Source organism: Ciona intestinalis, chromosome 14 (genome assembly GCF_000224145.3).
Source record: "Ciona intestinalis chromosome 14, KH, whole genome shotgun sequence".
NCBI classification, from domain to species: domain Eukaryota; kingdom Metazoa; phylum Chordata; class Ascidiacea; order Phlebobranchia; family Cionidae; genus Ciona; species Ciona intestinalis.
Genome location: NC_020179.2, coordinates 2,642,555 through 2,664,220, shown reverse-complemented (window position 1 = coordinate 2,664,220; position 21,666 = coordinate 2,642,555). Strand labels below are relative to the sequence as shown.

Genomic DNA, 21,666 nt, shown 5'->3' with positions numbered 1-21,666 from the left:
TACTTATTTTTAAATGTCATTAAATTATAATAACGTTTATCTCTATATTTCGTATTTTTATATCGTATTTTTGCCAATATTAAATGTAACACGACAGCCATTAATTCTTGCCACAGACCTTATGCCTATCAAAACAAATGTGACTTCAAACAGTCTTTCCAAATGTTAAGCACATATACGCGGGTTTAGACACGGTATTGTATAATATGCTCTGTTATTACATGGAGACTGACAAAATAGATATAAGGTCAGGTCAAAAACGGGTTATATTTATTCGCTGTACACAAAACAGAGGTTAAATGTCTGCTCAATGGATATCAAGGCATTGAAAAGTGCAACCTGCCGATTAATACTGGCAGAAAAAGAATAGTTGTTACTTTTAGGGCAAAAAAAGAAAAACTACCTAAATATGATGTCATAATTTCACTGGCGTGAGCTTTGGTTCAAATTTGAAACCTTAAGCAAAATTCAGAAATGTGAAAAACAGCACAAATAAGGGCTCAAGCACACTGGTACAGTAGCAGCCGTATTTGAGAACAGCTCAGTTTTAAAACATATTCAGAATTAAAGTGCTATGCAGGATTTATTCCATTGACCAAGTTTAGACAAAAAAACTAATAAATGATTTGCAAAAGCAGAAACAGAGAAATTGAATCAATACATTATTTAGTCAGTCAGATTTCTTTGTTTGTTCTTTTGCTACCCACAATTTATATGTGGTAACCATAATTTTCAAATTGAATTGCTCAACAATAAGTAACCATGCGTTTTGAGGCAAGATGTGATAAAGCAGCCATTAACGCATCGAAACAAAAAGAAAACAATAAAAAATAAAAAGTGAAACTTCAGCTATTTTCTCTTCAACCTTGGACTAGATCTCAAAACACTTAATATTAGGCTGACTGAGCCAAATCATTTCAAAAAAATACTTTCAAAACCGCTTAGCATATAATCAATTATTTGGTTCTGGAAAGCCATATATATAGCCATGCTGCTGCCACCAGAATCTGGCCTAGATTGTGAATCTTCAGGTGGTTTAAGTAGCAGTGTAGGCCCAAACACTATTGCAATATTCTGAATTTGCATTCGGTTTTGTGAACTTCTTTCAACGACTCTGTAAAAAAAGATTAAACATCATTACTATTGAGTAAAGAGTAAACAAGGTCAAAAAATTTTTTTGGCAATTTTTATCTTAAAGTACAGACGTTTCATTTGCCATATGGCAAAACACCATCCGGTATGCCTTTGGGTGTTTCGTCCAATCACGCAGTACTAAAAGTGTATAAACTTTAGGGATTTGGGTAAAAATCTGGTAAAATCCACGTACAATGTGACCAATATTACCTTAGAACTTTGTTCTTAATATACAAAGTACAGGCGTACATCTATGCAAGAAAAATATTTTAATATTCAAATTTATACAAATGATTTATGCACCTAAGTGTTATACACAATTAATGTATTCACCTGCGAAAGTGCTGCATCAGATACGTCAGTGTTTCACGGTTTACAGCTGGCAGTGCTTGCACTAATGCTTTGGTTGATTTTAGTCTTTGTGGTTGGTCCTGCATTTCTGTAAAAAAACAACTAATAAATACTGCTCTACATGAAGTATAGTAGATTGGAGTGGGATGGTTCATTCTCTTTTATCGTCCCAGTAAACAAAGTATAATTACAGAAAGGTTGGGGTAATATGATCCGTTCCCTTTTACTGTCCCAGTAAATAAGGCATATTTACAGAATTATATAACTGTAACCTTACATCTTGCACTGGTTAGAAACCTTAGGAAATATGATATATTATGTGTTACAATGTCCATCTTACCCAACCTACTATACTGCTACGTCAGTCTGAGTGATGTTGTAAAAATACACATAACCAGGAACTAACTAGCACCAGTGGGTGGGTACAACCTTACATAACTATACTGTTATTTTTGAAACCCACTGATAAGTTATTGAAACTTATGTTTCCTTTTAACTCATATAGCTGAGGCAGAAAGTATGTATATTATGGCCTTAGTTTACAATAACAAAGCTTCTGAATGCTTTGATCAATGATACAAACATTCAAGAGAATTGGTAGTTATATTACATGCTCATATGTTAATTATTGAAAACCATTGGATCAAAAATGTTTATAAAGAAACAAATTGTTACACCTTCTCAAACAAAAATTTTATATTGAGCCATTGTTAGGAAATAGTTCTAGCATGAACAATAATGCAGATAGTCAGTAAAGATAACAGCCATAAATACTTACTGCAGGCTGTCACAAATTTATCGAAAAAAGCAAACGGGATCACAGGCTCAGGTAGTTCTCTTAGGAACATTTTAAGTGCACCGGTCACCAAATGAATATCTTCCCATTCAGGTTCACTGAGGTTCACTGGCTCATCTGTGATGTAACAATGAGGTATTGTTGTGCCAATAGGTTACTAGGTAAGTTCCACATCCCCATATTAGGTGTCAAAAACCATAGTGTGTGGATTATGTAATCATGTGACAGGAAACAGTATTATGACAAAATAATGGTATTACGTAATGTGACGACAGTGGCGTAAGTTGGAGTAAAGTTAAGACGCCAGAGTTGAGACAATCATAACTCATTGGCTTAAATATAAACACATTTATATTGTAGGAAGCAACTGAAACTACGTCATAATGTTTCATTGAGTCATTATACCATGCACATAAATCTAGTTGGTATGATTGATTCTTACATGACAATAAGTTGTGTTTGGAATATTTGTTACATGCGCTATAATGATTATTACTTCATATGGTGACTTATATTAGTTTACATTTACTTATTTACTATTAATAAATTACAAAAACAATTTTGAAAAAAATCTATTTAATAAGTCTTTTTTATTTTGTATGGGTAAGTTTCTAAAGCATGCCAGAGACCTACAGTGTAGGTGCAAGATGGCGCATTACTCCAGATATAACTGGTACTTGTATCTTACCTCTGTCGATCATGTATCTCAACTTCTGCACATGAGAGAGGTTTCCACTTACTCTGTATATCCCATCAACTTCTAAACCTGGGAGTATATGAATTTAAATACAAGGTATACTGTAAGTAGTTAAGTGGGTATTGGTTCATGAAATGCACATAACTATGATGCCACAAATGTATAAAACATAGTACTATCAGCAGTATATATGAGGTGTATAGTAGGGTGGGGAAAGATGGGACACTTTATCATTCTATTTTCTCGTCACATTTGGTAGTAAACAAGGAAAATTCAAATAAATATAAAACCGTATCCTCACGAGCCCCATAGATCGGTGTTAATTGTTTAAAACACGATCAGGATATTTGGATATAATGTGCTAAAGGTGTCCCGTCTCTCCCCATCCTACTATATAAATATTCTGTCTTGCCTGGGGCATGTTTTTCAATCTGAAACCAATAGTAGTGAGAAAATACAAGTTGACTTACCCCTTCTTTCCACCTCTGCCACACATAACTTAATGAAGTTTGGAATATGAGTTTGCTCTTTTTCGCACAATTTTTCCAAAGGGCAACCAAAGACAGTTTCTATACAAAGTAAAGTAATATAGTAAGTTTGGTGCTGTGGCTCAGTGGTTAGTCACTTGCATCAAAGAGCATTGTGTTCTCAAAGGATACTGTGTTCAATGTAATGTGTAATCAAAGAATTTACTATGTAATTAAAGAATACTGTCTTCAATGCTTAATACTAATAGTATTTGTGGTGTTATTATATTATTTCTATATCGCTGTGCCTTCTTCCTACGTCATCCGACTTTAATTCGTCTCGTCTGACCTTTCATTCTAAGCAGCGCATGGTCGGAGTATGTTGTGTTTTATATATCGTGAACTATGTTGCATTAACTGTGAACTATGTTATATTAATTATTACTTAAATGTGTTACAGCTTACCTAAGTTAATTGGAATAAAACTAGAGACCTACTTTGAATAGTCTCCTAAATGGTTTACGACAGTATTGACAGCATATCTGTCTTTGGGACAACACTTAAAGGGGCATACAAACGAAAAATAAAAATTTGTATATGAATAGAGATGCCCAAATGTGACCTAAATATATCATCAAAGTTTTTCTAAAAAAACACAGCTTTTAAAATAGCTGTGTGAAAAAACCTGCTGGAGTAAAAAAATCATCTGTTTTGACAATGCATGGGATTTCCCATTAGAAAAAAAGACACTGAACTTTGACCTTTTCTAGTTTCTAAACTACTAAAGAAAAATAAAATTTCATTTCGGGTTTGGATAATGAACGCTTTTTACATTACATTTAAGCATATCTTTAGATTACGTTTGAGCATATCTATTTCGTTGGTATGCCCCTTTAATGGGAATTGCTTTAACAAGGCCTAAATCTGAAGGTCCCATGATGTGACACAGTGTAGGACCTCACACATATATATAAAAGACATTCTACCTTTGATAATTCCTCTCTCTTGTAAACTTTCCATGGTTGGCCTCCTATTGATGAACTTTCTCAATTTACTTCGAACTTTGTCAGAATTTTTCGCATCAGAGCCATGTCTCGAGGCTGCAACGTAGAAATATTATAAAAACGTATAGAAATGAAACATAATATGACATTTTAATGTACATCACGTCCAGCTAATACCAGTCAAGTATTTTTAGGTATCATAAAACTTATTTGAATAAAAATGCCTAAACTGAAATGATATTTTACATAATGTCCACTGAAATAGAGATTCTTCTATTCTACATGGGTAGGTTCATGCAGCATGACACACAATGGGACCTGAGATTTAGGCCAGAATTGGCTCATTAACCAAACAAACAGAGTGCTACCAAGGACCTTATCAGATTTTGAAGCCTGTAGCTTTAAAAAGGTAGGCAACAAGGGCTTTAATGGTAATTGATGCATAATAAGGTAATACATTATACATAGATACTCACGAGCTTTCGATTTCTTCTTCTTATCTTTCTTCTTCTTATGATCATCTTCATCATCTTCATCTCGATCTCTGCTGTTCCTCTGCGATAAATATTCGTGTTCCAGTGGTTCAACCTGGTTCTGTAGATTGGGATGTAACAATAAGTACTTGTGATGTAATAGTATACTGATAAAATAAAACCCCCCCCCCTTCCCGTGATGTAACAACAAGTACTTGTGGTTTTGTCGGCCTAATAATAAATTTTTTGTGGAAGTAATTAAATAATTGTGATAAAATATTAATAATAAAATAAATATTTGTGACCTAACACTAAGTACTTGTCATGTAATAAAATCCCTTTAGCCATAGAGAAACTTGCCCCATGAAATATATAACCATCCGAAAGTTTCACAATAAACATAAAACTTTGTGCAAAACAAAATAAAGTAAAAGCAAAGTAAAAGCTAATAAAACTTGTCACAACTTTTAAAGATAACACTCATATTCTGCAACTTGATACTTTCCAACAACAAAAAATTCAACCAGAGCCTTTCTGAGACACAAGAACATTTAAAACTTAAATTCATGGGCACCAAACCTGGGGTGGCAGGTGGGCACGACTACCCACACTGCATTAATCAGTTAAAATTACAACCATTAAGTTCAATCTGTCTCTGCTGTCCCTACATTTTTAAAAAAATTAAACTCATACCCTTGAAAATACGTTTAGCTTTTTTGACTTTCGAAACAAACTTTTTCGAAATTTGAACTTTGAACTGGAAGTTTTCTGCTCAAAGTCAGCCAGGCTTGCTCTAGGGGGTAAAGTCAATGTCTTAGGTTTGTATGGCAGTGAAGATCTGTTTCTTAAATGCACAGGTGTAGTGGGTGTTGAATTGGCTGCTTCAAGAACACGATTTGGACGAGTTATAACATGATTTTCAACTCCAAAGTGGGAAAAGTCTTTTTGAAAATCTGGTAAGGAGTCTAGGACAGGCAGACATGGATCTTCGTTTTCTTCCTTGATTACTAAATCTAACAACATAGATTTTCTGTCTTCTTCATCTAAGATTGATAAAACTGGTAATCCTTTAACATCTTCAGATTCATCAAGACCACTGCCCTGTTTTGGAGATGCGTCTAATTTACTGATGATATCAACAGGCTTTGGTTTATTGTTGGGTTCGGTGATTGAAAGTGAATGCAAAGGGCTGCAAACGCTGTCCCCTCGTGTTCTGTAATACCCAGGGGTGCCAAGTTCAAGTCCCTCTGAAGAAATGTTTAACTCATACTTTTGTCGGCTCTGCTGACAAATTTTCCAATTTTCTCGTGAACGCCGACGGTTTTCAACTATTGGGAGCTTTCTCTGCACAGAAAGAATTGATGAGTCATTCTCAGTGTCTTGTTTACCGTCTGCTGACTTGGGAATCTTTGAAAAGCCTGGCTGATATACCTTGTATGGTTTCTTAAGCATTGTCGTATCTACACTGCATCATGTTGCGAAAATTTAATACAAAACTCTCCACACAACAGTGTGTCTGTATGCAGGCAAACCACATACAGGAAGTCATTAAATGAAGCACAAAGACCAATAACAGCTCAGCACCGGTAGTAGAGAAGAAAAAACAGTTTGTTATTCAACATTGATCAAACAAAGTAGTCATATGAAGTGAAAATTACTTCAATTCAAGTAATCTGTTGATCAATTGACCTTTACAAGTTAAGATACAAAACACGTTATTTTGGTTCTGCCTAATATTAAATAACTACATCAATAAGTTTCGGTTCTGTTTAGGAAACTTCAATATCACTCAGCGAAAATATTTTTTTCTGACACATATAAATTTTGAACAAAATAATCCAAGGTATTGCCAATAACCAATATAGCATTCAGAGAAACAATCAAAATTAGGGAATATATATAGTATTTCCTTTGGAAGGGATTAAATTTAAAAGTATACCATACTCATTTTACTATGGCGTAATAAGAATATGAAATAACCGCAAAATATATCAAATGTTATTTTAGATAACTGCTACAAAACCAAACATACACTGAGTTGTGAAACTATAATATAAATATTGAATCAATTTTAAAACAAAGTTATAAAATATCTTTATTTTACATTACCTATCTACTATAGGTTGGCAAAATTGAGAATTATGTTTAGTAGAACACTACCGGTTTATAGAGCAATGACCATGGCATCTGTAAGATTCAAATGTGGCAACCATACAACACTAGGTTGACTATAATAAGCAAGTTTGACTCACCTTGGCATTTGGTATGAGGGCAGTTTAAATCATAAGTTGAAAGTAAAGCAATGACATATCAACCTGATTTTGAAGCCTACTATATTACATGTGGACTAAAATATAAATAAAGTGTGAACAAAAACTAATACAACTGAGGGCATGCAGGAAATAAAGAAACACAATTCTCTGTTTTGAATGTAATAAATGTTATGTTGATTTCTGTGAGCACAATTTATGGTAAACACAAAAACATTGAACAATTGTTTATGTTTTAACTGTAACCAATTAAATAGAGTCATTGGATATGAGACACATATAAATACATTGAGCAGGATATTAATATAATGGCTGCTAAACAATAGAGAATTTAATAACATTAACAAATAACAATACAACCTAAACCTAATAACACACAACTAATATAATAAGTCCTTTGTTTGAATTTGAACATCAGCTCTTAGGACGAGGTACAAATTAAATTAATTAAACAATATTTTCTTTAAAGGTATTCTGTTTCATATGCAGAGGTCCTATGACAACGAAAACCAGAGACCTTGGGTTTAGGGCAGTTTTGGAATTTCATAAATCATGTTTGTATAATACCAATATCAAAAATACCAAATAAATCTTAATTTAACAAGTATCAACAATTTGTTTTAAATAATGAAAGTCATACACCTCAAAATAGCACAGTTAACTATTTCCTTTTGTTCTCTCTAAATAAGCTTCCCATACGACCATAAGTGTATGTGAATCATGTTTCATAACTTTGTTTGCAACTCTATGTCGCATCACAATATTAGACCATGAAGAGGATTGTGATGAAATAAAAGAAATTGACTTTAAACAAATTTCCATCTCCACGAGTGACAAAACGTCCTCAAAATTGTTCCCAACATGCTGACAGTTGATGTATTTCCCCAGGAATTTCTCCAAGTCCACATATGTGAATATCGGTATCTTAGTGCCATAATTCTTTGCAACATTCTTATCAAACAAAACTCTAACTTCAGATATTAAGTTCGAAAGTGTCAATGGCGCAGCAAAATAAATAGCTTGCACCTGAACAGTCTTACCTCTGCTTAAACCATTTATATAAGCAAAAAGTCCATTGGCAATATCAATTGGTTTGATTTTGTCAAGTTGCTGGCACATCTTGTTAATTTCAACAGTATTGCCAGATGGTTTAGCACATCTTATCATCCAGTCATTTGGATCAAATCTGTAATGGACTGCAAGAACAGACGCATCATGCATGACTTTATTACGAAACTCGTCAGCAATCTGTTTAACAAACTGAGGGTGGCCTGTGCTCATGAATCCAAGCGAATACACAAGCTCCTCATCTTTTTGATCATACTGTGTCCGGATGTTGTTTTTCTCATAATCCTCCAGAATTATTTTGGCTTCCCTCATCTTTGGAGAGGACTCATGAGCTCCTACGGTTCTAAAAGGATGAACGTACACAGCGCACCTGCCATTTGACTTGTACATGTTTCGTAACTTCGGTACATTGATATCATTGAGTTTTATGATTAAATCATGTTCATTCCGAGGCAGCATTTCAACTCCTGGGCTTGAATCCTTTGGTTTATCAACATTAAGACCTGCTAGCTTGGAAATTCTTTCATAAGGCAGCGCTGCGTGCATGTTTTTCGATACTTCTGACAGAAATACAGAATCCACTTTATTCCTGCATACTTGTTGCAGTTGAGCATGTGGAACTGTAGGAATGAGGACTTTCAACTCATCTACATCCATTCTCGCCTCTGCTGGGACCTGATCAAAGGCACCAGAGCTGTCAGTCTTGTGTTTTATAAAGTATGGTATGATAAGAGTCCTGTTTAACTTTATAGCCAAGTAAATTGAATCTCTAAGACCAAGAATTTGGTTGTTTGGACCATTCACCAACAAGGGAAACAAGAATTTGGTTTTGTCGAGTTTAATTAATGGTTCAACGTGTTTCCTTTTTACTGGAGGCTTCAGGTTACATTTAAAGTGTTTATACTTGTCGTATTTTGAATCTAAAACAGCTTTAGTTGTTGGTACTTTCACTACAGTTGGAGCTGCTTCCGTTTTAGCCTGCCCATATTTTATCTCTTCATGTTGGCTGCTACCCTGCTGGACAACTGATGCAACTTTTTGCTTTGCAGTTAATTTGTTAGACCTTGCAATTGCAGGTGCATAGTCTTGGTATGCATCAAACACGTCAACACTGTTTTCTTGCCTTTTGATCATCATATACCTCAGCAGTAGAAACACCATTACAAAGAAAATAATACTTCTCCAGTCTACTTTCATCATTTGGTGTTTAGTCGATTGCAAATTCCTTTTCATTCTCTGAATGAATTTACCCAAAGATGTAACCCAGCCTTTATTTAAAACCATCTCACAACTAAAACCATCTTTTACACAGAAGCTAGATACATCTTAAACTACTACAAATCTAATGTGACTGACTTCTCAGTAGTAAGACAATCTCAAAATTAAGAAAGAGCCCTCAGGCTTTATTTGATTTGAGGAAAAGCTGACAGACCAGTTTATTGGTAGGGAAGAAAATAAACACCCAACAAAACCCTGAGTAATAAATAACAACAAGACAATAAAATTACAAGTTACATTGAGTTCCACCCAATTTTACTTTTTAACCTTAAAATACAATGTGTACTGTAGTAGTTAAGTTTACGAAATATCTATACGTACCCTAAGGGCATTATGTGGCAATTCTTTACCATGTGGTATGTCCAATACAGATAACAAGTTATTTATAAAAAATGCCATGCTACGTTACACCCATAGATTTATAGTGAAAATGAATCACGTTTTCAATGAATGATTAAAACATTTCTAGTAATACAAAAACTTTTTTTACCCCAAACAGGTTAAACAAGTTAGACAGCATTATGTATACACAAGTCACTTTACTGGTTATCAATGACGGTTTTGTTTTACCCCATTTAAACAATTGTACAAGTTATATGTATGTGAAGCAAAATATGCCAGAAAACTGTACAATTTTATTTGGTATACATAAACCACAGCTGCTACAGTGCTATTATTTTAAGGTCATGTTAGTTCTATTTTGGAGAAATTTGTTGCATGCATACTGACTAATGTAGCTCCTACGTTCAAATTATCATAGCTTCTTCAAGGGCCCCAAAACCCCCCCCCCCCCTTTTAATTTTTCCCTTTTTTTTAAAAACTGGAAACAATAAGTCTATAGAGAGAGACACAAATACAGGTTTCAATGGAAAAGACCAAAGTACTCGACTGGAAACAGGAAGTCTATAGAGATTAGAGACCAACACAAATATAGGTTTTAATGGAAAAGACCAAAGTACTTGAAAAGAATACACGTAATAAAACAAATGCTATTAAGATACAAATAGAAACATTTATATAATACCCTACGGCAATACACAAACAAAGTCTAGATAATTATACATTTTTAAAATAACAAACAAAAATGCCTGTAGCAAATGGTGTACTAGCCAATGGTGTACATGGAATTAGAACACAGGCACAATAAACCAAACTAAAACAAAACTCAACAAAATAAATCAACTGTCTTGAGACCTTACCTCTTTACTCATGCTGTGTTTGCCATTCTTGGCTGCAGAAGAAGATCTTTTTAAAAACATTTTTTTTAGCCGTCTTGAAATATTACATGCTATGCACAGTGATCTTATACTAACAAAGCTAAGTAATAAAATGAGTTACTGTATCTGCACCTGGCTGATTCACAGACATAAGTGAGCGCGCATCTGTAGTTTCCTGTATTGGATGTGCACAGAGTGCGTAACACACGGAAGTAAGTATAGCACGTTAACTATACACGCATATACGCACAGTGCAATGCACTCCAAGCCACACAGATCAACTAGTAATGGACGAAACACTGTTGTCATAAAAGGAAGTACAAAAATAGATACTCTTTCTCTCGATAAATCAGTGGGAACACAATTTTACACAATATTAAACTTGTTTCTGGGGAAAAAATGGGAAAACATTTAAATAAACTGACAGATAATAAAGGACTTTGAACCCTGAGAAATACATTCAGAACTGCAAAAGTATAGAAAGACTTCTATATCTAATATACAATGCAGACAAAGCCTTACATAAAGAACTTCAGCTTAAAGTATAGAACTACATATCCTAGCTATATACAGAGCATTGTACTTGAAAAAACCACAACCTATAACTGAGAGTCCTTGTATAGAACCATTGCTGTCAAAATTGAATTAGAAATCTGTATAACACTAAGCATACATGATTCACCAACATTATGTGTCATAACGATAGCAGCTAAGATAGATATTCAATGCGTTATAAAATGATTAACTCTATTTGAAAGGTCACCAAGAAACCATACAAAACAAATAACACATTTTAAAACCTGTCACATCGAACTTTAGCACTTATTAAAAAAAAACAACTGGGTGTTGAGGTAACAGGCGAATCTGGCCTAAATCCCTAGACCTCAAAAAGGACCTCACCCTTATAAAATAGAAGGGTTTCATAAAGGGAATAGGAAGTACAAACAAAATGCAAAACTAAAACCAAAACAACTGAATTAACAAAACTATAAACTGAATAGATAGCAGTCATACCTGGATGTTTATCAACCTATTGCCTGCAATGGGTTAAAATTTATAATAATTATCTTTAACTGTTGCCAAACTACATATTTTACTTTCGTGAAATACAATTTTATCACAAAAATTATAGATATAGACAGTGGCGCAGCAAGGGGGGTTAGGGGGTCTCGACCCACCCTTTTAAACCAAAATAGAAAACAATTAAAAAAAAATTTAAAAAAAAATAAAAAACAAGTTTTTGAAAATTTTTTGATTAAACCCCCCTTTTTTCTGGCTGTGTCACTGGATATAGATATAGTATGCACTGTAGTCATAGACAGCATTTTTATTTCCAGCGAGGCAGGGATATTTTTACGTGCATTCTTATGAAAAATCTTACTTATTGGTTTTAATATTTACTGATTAATGCAGGACAGAAAAGCCATCATTAAACTGCCTGCTCTGCCACCCCAGAATGGGCGCCTATGATTCTGACAGTATACGTACCATATATAAGATAGCAAGATACATTGATAGGATTAAGATACATATAGTAGGGTGGGGGAGATGGAACACCTTTTCATTCTATTTTCTCGTCCAATTTGGTAGTAAACAAAAAACATTTAATAAATTATAAAACCGTATACTCACGACTACCATTAACCGTTGTTAATTGTTTAAAACACGATCAGGGTATTTGGATATTATGTGCTAAAGGTGTCCCGTATTCCCCACCCTACCGTATAATGTATATAGGTAACATTGTAAAGACATGATAACTTACAGCGCGCTGTATCGTCACTTTAATGGCAGTCAACCACTTTTGTATAGTTGTTATGTCCTCATGTTGAAGCAACAATGACAATCCACGCACTGTTTTAAGCTGAAGGGAAAACATAACAATTGGAAACAGCTTGGACTACATAAAGTCATACATTGTATGATAACAACATGTGTGTTAAAAATTCCACCCCATGGTTTTGAACTACAGGGTGTTGGGTGTAAGTTCTACCCCATGTTTAAAGTATGATTTGTTGAAAGTACTTAAATCTTTTTAAATTATTTTTTATTCATTGATATATTTTTATGTTAAAAGTACTATAAATATTTTCATTTTTTTATTTATTGATAAATTGATATATTTATTTTTTTCTTTATTAATATATTTACATAATTTGATTGATTGATTTAATTACAAATAACAATTGGAAGGACACTTAATAACAAAAAGACTCAACATATTAAATAAAAACATACGTGTTCACACTGTTAATATACAATAAGACTGGTTACTATAAGCATTATAACTACACACATTTTTTCTAGCCATTTTTTCCATAAAATAATGATATAAACAACAAGCAATAACTAGATATACAGTAGGGTGGGGAAGATGGGACACTTTTAGCACATAGTATCCCAATATCCTGATCGTGTTTTAAAAAATTAACAACGATCCATGAAAGCCATAAGGATATGGTTTTATAATTCTTTGAATGTTTTTGTATACTACTACATAGGACGAGAAAATAGAATGAAAAGGTGTCCCATACCACCCTACTATAACATAAGACATAATACAAGATTGTGGATATCATACAATGTACATATATTACCTCAAGAACATTCTTTTTGCTTGATTTGTCTCGTGCCCAGTCCACCACAGCTCCACGCAAGTCACAACTACTGTCAGGCCGACCATGAGGTGTTGATTTTGTCTAAAAATAATTCATACATTGATTAACATTGCTGTATCTTTTGAACATATCTTTCTTTTTCGGTTTAATTTTCCATATATATTTTTTGTATTTAATTTCTTGTGTATTACAGTAATGCACTTCCTCTACAATTTAAGTGTGTCCCTAAAACTGTTTTTCTAAATCTTTGCTACCATAATCGCTAAGTGTATTATAAATGTAAAAGACACATAATAAATCATATCTTGCAAAAAGAAACGTTGGTTGGTCATTTAAGATCATAAAACAAAAAACTGCAAACAAACATCTCTTTCAAATTTACAAAACAAGTAGAGACAGATATTCTACCCTAAAATAATTAAGCATATAAATACAACATTATACTAAGATAGTTTGAAGATAGTCTTATGCACATACCATTACGGCTTGCTTCTGATCTTTATAGAACAACAGGTTATTTGCCAGCAACACAACCCACTGCTGTAACCAGTTTTTCCTCTGCTTTTTACCGGCTTCAACCAGTTTGGTCCAGTATAATCTGCCTTGCCGTTCGATCACCTAAAATTTACAACTGTATTTTTGATTTTTGACAACTTTTAAAAAATCTCTTTATTAACTTTATTACTAGCGAATAAAATGGGCACACTTCTTTGCATATGTACAGCACTGTACGAACCAGCTTGCATGCACTAATTAAGCAATATGAAAGTGAAAACTTTATAGTACTGTGGGGTAAGATGGATGTAGTTAACAAACAATATCCAATATTTCAAAACTTAACAATTAACAATGATGTTTAATTACTGATTATATAATTCTGTAAATGATCATTGTTTATCACCAAATAGGATGATAAAAGTGAATGAAAACATAGACCATCTTACCCCAACCTACTATACATGAATTAGTTTACACAATATCCAAGTATAGCAAATGGTTTTTATGTAACTTCAACTTAAACTGATTATTGTTTTGCAAATATACTGAATAAACAAATACATGCATTAATTAAGCATTATGCAACTTACAGAAAATGAATTAATTCACACATTGTCTAGTCAACTCAGTATATATATATATATAATCTTAAAATGGATTTTAATCTCAAAACTATACGAAAAACTGTCAGAAAATTATTTATTATATATATATATGTACATATCATTGCTACCAGACATATTACACTCGTTTTCAAAAACAGATCTTCTGGCATTTATTTATGTAATTAAGTTTTGATCTGCTATACAGGTTGTTTTCATCACAATAAGCTCTAATAAATGCCAGAAAAGCTGTTTTACAAAACTAGTAATAGCCAAGTAAATATTTTTAATGTAATGTTTACTTAAACTAATACGTTATTAAACATACAGGGTGTGGTGGGGGAACTGAGGAATGCTCCATGTCTCGCAGTCGGGACTTCCCCTGCTGGTGAAGATTTAAAATTAGAAACTGTCTATACACAAGAATTGGTCCATTACCCCCATTATATATAACTTTGGGTTTATTTAAATAGTTATTTTTTTATTATTGGCAGTGCTGCCTACAGAGTTTGTGACCTCTTTCTATAGGCATTTTAAAAAGACATAGGGAGTAATGAGTCAACTTTGCCTAAATCTGGGGTGATGAACCTACTCTAGTCATGTTCCATCGCATATAACACCATAGGACTTCACTCATATAGAATACAATGAGAAGATTTATAAGGAAGAACAAAGGAGAGCAATTCTACTTTAATCATCTACGTAAAATACCACCAGGAAAAAAAGAGCTAAAGAATATGGATAACAGAATTAAGACCTAAACATGGTTATTGAAATAAAAGGACACCATACCCTATGAAGAGTTATTGCAGAAGTCACACACTGACACATATATATATATATATATATATACATGTGATTTTAGTTATTAAGTTTAGTTGTACTCTAATACCAATAAAAAATTAGCATACACACAAGATTTCCTCAACTACAAAAAAATGTTTAAAACAAAATATTAATTAGGATCATGCTGTGCCAGTTGATTACATTTTGCACCAATTTTAAACATATAAGTATATTTAAATTTAGACTCACCCCTATCTCAGGCAGGTCGTATTCAGATTGCGAAGTTTTAAGTGCAGTTTCTTGCTGGAAGAACATGCGGTAAACCATCATGCGTTACGTGCCATTTCAAATTACTTTAATCAACTATCATTACATGCATTGAGTTTAGGGTTAGGCAAGGCTGTATTCATTGGTGTAACATTGGGGCCAAGGGTTACTTCACAATCAATGAAGTTTACTATGTTTGATAACTATGAGTGTAACTGCATTATAATGGCACCCCGGGTTTTACTAAAATTTTAAGAAACATAGGCCTATGACTTTATTTAAGACTTTTTGAGTGATTTATAGGTGTTTTGTAAAGGTATATAGACCTTTACATACAAAACAACAAAAAACACTCTAAAAATAGAATGTTTGTCACATTGTATGGATATTTGACACAGCTCTTTAAAAAATGCTTGGTTTCATTAATTTAGTCATAATAATAATTATAATGAATATAGCCTTGGATTATAAGGTGTTAAGATTAGGGGTGTGTAAATTTGAGTGTTAATAATGAGTGTGTTGTCACTACCTGGTGGAATTCATCAATTGGTGAGAATGATCGATTGTCATCAAGTATGATCATGGACCGGGCTTGCATCACACGTTTTACTTTGCGTGCAAATCTTGGCTTTAAACTTGGTGAAGGTACGCTGGGTGGGTCAGCAGAGTGACTTTGGGGGTCAGGTAGATGACCCAAAGGGTCAGAGGGGTTAGAATCGGCAGGGGGTGAAGTGTTATGGGGTAACGAGAAATGTTTCGGCCTTTCTTCTTGGGTTAGATAGATTTTTTCTCGTTCTAGTGACTTTACTTTGAACATTGAGCGTCCTCGGTCGGAATAAGCTTTGGATAAGCCAACTTTCCGCTGTTCCTTCTCCCTCTCCTCTTCGTAGGGCTCTTCCAACTCTGTTTCACCCTCCCCATGCAACTAATTAGCGGGAAGCAGAGTGGAATTCATGCATGTTGGTTTATTTTCGCAGGTTTATATAAACATGGTCAAAAAAAATTTATCGTCATTCTTACAAGGCCTTTAGGTTAAGTTAGAGTGTGTTATATTGCTATTAGTGGTTACTCCTATATCAAGGCACAGACATACTAATACTCAGGTCTCTGTGAACAAGTTTGGTGTTTACTGCTACAAAGGAACTCAACAAACCTGCGGTAGCTCCCATACAGTCTGTCTTGTGTATTCATTGAAATAATATGGTTTACCAGAGTCTTCATCTGTCATTTCATGCCACTGTAGATTATAAGTTGATTTAACCATTTATTTCAAGGTATGTAATGTAGATGCATAGGCACCTAACGTGGGTATGCAAGGTATGCATGTATGCCCTGGAATATGTTATTATAGCTATGTAAATAGTCTGGGTACACATAGTAACTGGTAAACAGGTGATATTGCATCAGTTAAAGAGTTAATAACATGGTGTCCATGTGCTGAAGTATTTACACAAACATAACATAGCATATCACTATTTTATGATAGAATCGTCCGCTGGTAGCTTTGCGATATGGCATCAAAATATCATTAGTTTGTAATTGCAGGTTTATTATAATTCCCACTCATATAATCCATCTTACCCTATCTTCTTTAACCATCTTACCCCCAAAAGACCATCTTACCCCCAAAAGACCATCTAAAACCATCCCAGACAAAAATTCCATCTTACCCTATCTTCTTTAACCATCTTACCCCCAAAAGACCGTCTTACCCCAACCTATTAGCAATGCATATAGGTCAATAGCATTGGGATTATCCTCAAAACATCCCACACAAAAAAACCAACTTACCCTATCTCCATTAAACTCATTCACGTACACAACCTCCCCCTCCGGACTTCTCTCTTTAATCCATCCTTGCATCTCTGGTCTTAACAGCTCCCCGCTTCCAAAAGACGAAGACCTCGATTTGGTCTTCTCAAAATTGGGAGAGCTAGTTGCTCTTCCCGCATCACTGCTCGCTTTTTTGTGTTTCTTCTTCTTCTCGGATGTGTCCGGGGATAATCTGCTCATGAAGGAAAAGTAGCCACTGTTGTTGCTGTTGTTCCTCTGTACACTGGGAGTGTTCTTTGGGCTGATGGTCCAAGGATCATTTGGTTCCGGAGATTGGGACTCCTGGTTGCGAGGAACGAGAGGAGATCGAGGAGTGTTCTTGTACCTCGCTGGTGATGTCTTTCTTCGTTGCAGTATTGAACTTTAAAGAGAAAAATTACAACTTGGTAAAAATTAAAAATATAAATTGTTGTGTATTTTATTCGAAATAAAACTTAGTAAAAGTTAAAAATATGAGTTGTTTTTGTGTGCATTTCATTTATATTAAAACCATTTTATTCATATTATAACTTACTAAAATAAAATACACACTACAAAGGGCTTACATTCTCAATTTATACCTAATATGAATGAAATACACAACAACAACAACTTACAAATCTTCCACAATCTCCGGTGACAACCGACTTGGTTCAAACGAAGGTTTCTTTGAAACATCGGGTACAGCAGGTGGACTGTGAACTCTATCGCCTCTCTGTGGCTGTTATATTACATCTTTATGTGAATGAATAAATCATAACAAAGGAGCAGAATTTGAAATATAAAAAAAAACAGTTTAATAAAGAAAAAACAGATTTACAACCAATACCTTTTTTTGCGAACGAATAAAACTGAAAAAAAAAAAATTAAAAAAACAACTTTCTGGATATTTAAAAATTTCATGCCTATCAAAAAAAACAACATTTGAAAAAAAGATTTGTGAACATATAAAGGCATCATAGACGGATAATTGATCAATCTGGTATGGCTTTAGATATGAACAACAATAAGACAAGTGTAATTTGGCTAACAAAGCCAAGGTGCTCAATTACAACAGTCTTTAGAATAAAGATACCAGTTAAGAGATAATGTTCAGTTTTACACATTAGGAATACAAACCGTTTTCATTTTATCGTCAGTGACTCTTTGTTTGCGTGGGGGCTTCACTCTCATTTCACCAGAATTGGTGTTGTAATAATATTTATTCCCTGTGGAATTATCAAGCTGAAGTTCCCACCCATCATCGAGGACCTGTTAACAATAATCAAAATTCTGATGTTAAAACTGTGAAGAGTTCTATGAATTCGGCCATTATAATGGTGCTCATGAATTTTGACAGCTTTCTCACAAAAAATAACAGTCAGGAAAACTCAAAAACATTTTACAGACAAAAGTCCAAGAATAGTCTACTAGTCTATAAAAAATAGGCCAAATATTTTGCACAAAATGTCACTTTCAGTCTCTTATTAAAAATAGAATCCATAACCTGGTAAATCCAAACAAAAGTCAGGTAACCTATTTTAGATTAAACCAAGTTGGATACACAACTTTTATAAACTCTTTCACAGAACATGCTTAACTTTTCCCTAAATAGTTAAATATTGAAATATACACACTTTGAAAGCTGAGACTTTTCATGCAATATAGTTTCAAAAACCCTGGTCTACAAAAAAAAGACAATATTTATTATTCACCTCTACAGTGGTGACTGTCCTGGGCGAGTTGTGTTGAGGTATAACAGGTTTAATGACGTCCTCTCCTTGTACGTTTGCATGCTTTGCTTTATCAAAACTGCGGCGTGGATTGTCTGGTGAGCTTGGTGTGCTGCTTTCTGTATCCGATGTACATGACATGGTAAAGACTTAAACTATATATTTGCATTAGAAACAACTGTTCAAACTTTCTTACTTATAAAACCTGTTGGGAATTATGACAAGCAATTCAAAAAATGTATAAGTACAGTTTTTAAAGGAAAACTCCATAAAAACGCTTATAGAAAGTAAAAAAAATATTAAAAAATAAAAACAGTTTTTTAACAAAAACTGAACAAAATCACTTATTGAAAGTACAAAAAAATTCAGACAGTTTTTAAAAGAAAACCCAATAAAATCACTTATAGAACAGACAACAATTTTTTTAAATAAAAACAGTTTTAAAAAAAAGTCAATAAAAGCGCTTGGTTTCCAACTTTTAAAACCGTTAGCAACAAGCCATTTATAAACACCTCCATATTACTGATCTCCTTTCACAGCCACTAGTAATATATAGGCTATAGAACTTCTACACTAGTTATATATTGCTAATAGTAAAGGATATACAGCTAGGATCCTAAGTATATTGTTATAGCAACGATTATCAACAACACATAGTGTTTAATTTGCCACCTACAGTTTAAACAAGACAAAATGAAACTAGATGCCACACAAAATTGACAGAAGGTTCAGCCAATCAAAATAAAATATCCATTTTTTCCACTTTATTCATTATGCAATTATTTAAGCAGCTATGGCTAGTTTTAATTTTTATCAAATTTTAACGTTAACAACAATATTGCTTTAATTTTTTATCCCTGGCGTGTTATAATATATGTCATTTTGCTGTTGTATCTAATTTCCTCGATATATGAATTAAATATGGCCTTTGTTATTGTAATTTTGAAGATAAAAAAACAATAATGTTTACCAGGATGGGGGAAGATGGGACAACTTTTCATTCTAGTTTTTCGTTCTATATGGTAGTAAACACAACAAGAACCCTCAAAGAATTATAAAACCGTGACCTTACAACTCCCATAGACCATTGTTAATTGTTTAAAACACGATCAGGATTTTTAAATATTATGAGCTGAAGGTGTCCCAGCTTCCCCGTCCCTACTATATGTAAACAAAAGTAAATAAATATGAAAGTTATTCCACATTACCTGATTTAACGATGTTTTCAAGTGATTTACGACGGGGTGCTGGTTCAGGAACATTTTCTTTCGCTTTAGAAGGAATGATATTCTAAAATAAGACAAAGAATATACATGGTGTTGTCCACGATTACATTTTATTCTGTTTTATAATTTGAGTGGGGTTGAAAGCTTGTTGAAACACAACATGGCATTTTGTATGGGGATGAATTGAGAGACGCGCAACTCGAGTATGTGACAATGGGAACTTGGATTTTGGCCGGGGTTGGCCATTACTACAAAACTGTATATGTACATTGATACACTTTATATGGGTAAGGTCCTTCCATGGCATGGCACGCTATGAAGCTTGGGATAAAGGCTAAAGATGTAACAATACCTCAAGGTTATATAAATGCACATTCTATTCAATATGGGTGAGATCCTACAAATGGCATGCTATGGAACCTGAAATTTAAGCCAGAGTTGGTTCATTCACCCAACATTCTACATGCCTATTTTATTGTACATGGATAAGGTCCCGTATAGGGATGCACATTACAGAATAATTAGGTATTCTAGGATATCCTAGAATACTTTATTTCGAATCTAGAATTCCGAATCTAGAATTTCGAATCTTTTTGTATTTATAGGAAAAAATAATTTTACCCACATAAGTCAGTTTATTGACTCTTTCATAGCAGCCTTGTTGGATCATGAGCTGTAAAATTATCAAAAATTGTACTATTGGGTAGTTTTTGCGTCATGAAACGTATAGCAGGCTATGAAAAGACGTTGTAAAACGTTTACTCTCAAAAGTCCCACAAACACAAAAATATTTTTTTTTAATTATTAAATTTCAAAAATTGTTAATATAGTGTATGAGATGACGTGTGATGACGTCATTAAACAGAATACCGAATCCCTTAATTAGATTCGAATACAAAAGGATTCGAATATCATAGATTCGAAATTCTGTAATGTGCATCCCTAGTCCCGTAGTGTGGTTGCTTTGGAACCTGGGATTTAGACCAGTTTGCGCATGTTGCATAAAGAAATCGTACAATGTTTATGTTGTATTTCATAGTTAAATGGCTTGAGTTGTTACCTCTAAGTTTTCATACTCAGGCTCTTCATATTGAGCATCTGGGGCAAGGGGTTCAACTTTCTTTGATGATGAGGTCAATTTATTTAAATCCTATGAATAAAAAAAACATTCTGTTACCTCTGCTACCAGGCATAGTATAAACAATATATCACTGGCTCATCTGGTATAAAAAAACAACAACCTGATATAAAAAAAAAAAAAAAAAAAAAATTTCTGTTTCCGATTTTTCACGTGACTGCCGTTGTGCGTTTTTGCCCTTCCACCGTCTCTTCCTTACAGTGCCCTTATCACGTTAATATCCCTTTTTCTCACCTTTTCTGCTTTTCGCTT

The 21,666-nt window shown here is 33.7% G+C and overlaps 2 protein-coding genes across 6 annotated transcripts in view; both read right to left on the bottom strand.

Annotated features, from left to right (window-relative positions):
- Positions 1-248: 248 nt before the first annotated feature.
- The window catches only part of LOC100185608 (rho GTPase-activating protein 12), a 24,820-nt gene continuing 3,402 nt past the window's right edge, over positions 249-21,666 (bottom strand). Inside the window, exons 5-24 of one of the 5 annotated variants that reach the window (XM_002122466.5) lie at positions 21,337-21,426; positions 20,259-20,340; positions 19,033-19,169; positions 18,458-18,589; positions 17,956-18,059; positions 17,318-17,720; positions 16,680-16,763; positions 16,056-16,451; positions 15,509-15,562; positions 14,802-14,858; positions 13,851-13,991; positions 13,353-13,454; positions 12,521-12,619; positions 4,926-5,043; positions 4,432-4,545; positions 3,449-3,547; positions 2,970-3,047; positions 2,264-2,398; positions 1,468-1,573; positions 249-1,114 (exon numbers count right to left, since the gene is read on the bottom strand). In XM_002122466.5, the coding sequence (XP_002122502.2) occupies positions 913-1,114; positions 1,468-1,573; positions 2,264-2,398; positions 2,970-3,047; positions 3,449-3,547; positions 4,432-4,545; positions 4,926-5,043; positions 12,521-12,619; positions 13,353-13,454; positions 13,851-13,991; positions 14,802-14,858; positions 15,509-15,562; positions 16,056-16,451; positions 16,680-16,763; positions 17,318-17,720; positions 17,956-18,059; positions 18,458-18,589; positions 19,033-19,169; positions 20,259-20,340; positions 21,337-21,426 (2,733 nt within the window). In that variant the 3' untranslated portion in view covers positions 249-912. The remainder of the gene's footprint in view (positions 1,115-1,467; positions 1,574-2,263; positions 2,399-2,969; positions 3,048-3,448; positions 3,548-4,431; positions 4,546-4,925; positions 5,044-12,520; positions 12,620-13,352; positions 13,455-13,850; positions 13,992-14,801; positions 14,859-15,508; positions 15,563-16,055; positions 16,452-16,679; positions 16,764-17,317; positions 17,721-17,955; positions 18,060-18,457; positions 18,590-19,032; positions 19,170-20,258; positions 20,341-21,336; positions 21,427-21,666) is intronic. The other 4 variants (XM_018814876.2, XM_026837491.1, XM_026837490.1 and 1 more) reach the window with 4 other exon arrangements.
- Positions 7,270-9,676, bottom strand: LOC100180089. Its single transcript, XM_002127798.4, has one exon. It carries the CDS (start codon positions 9,542-9,544, stop codon positions 7,850-7,852), a length of 1,695 nt encoding a protein of 564 aa, XP_002127834.3. The 5' UTR covers positions 9,545-9,676; the 3' UTR covers positions 7,270-7,849.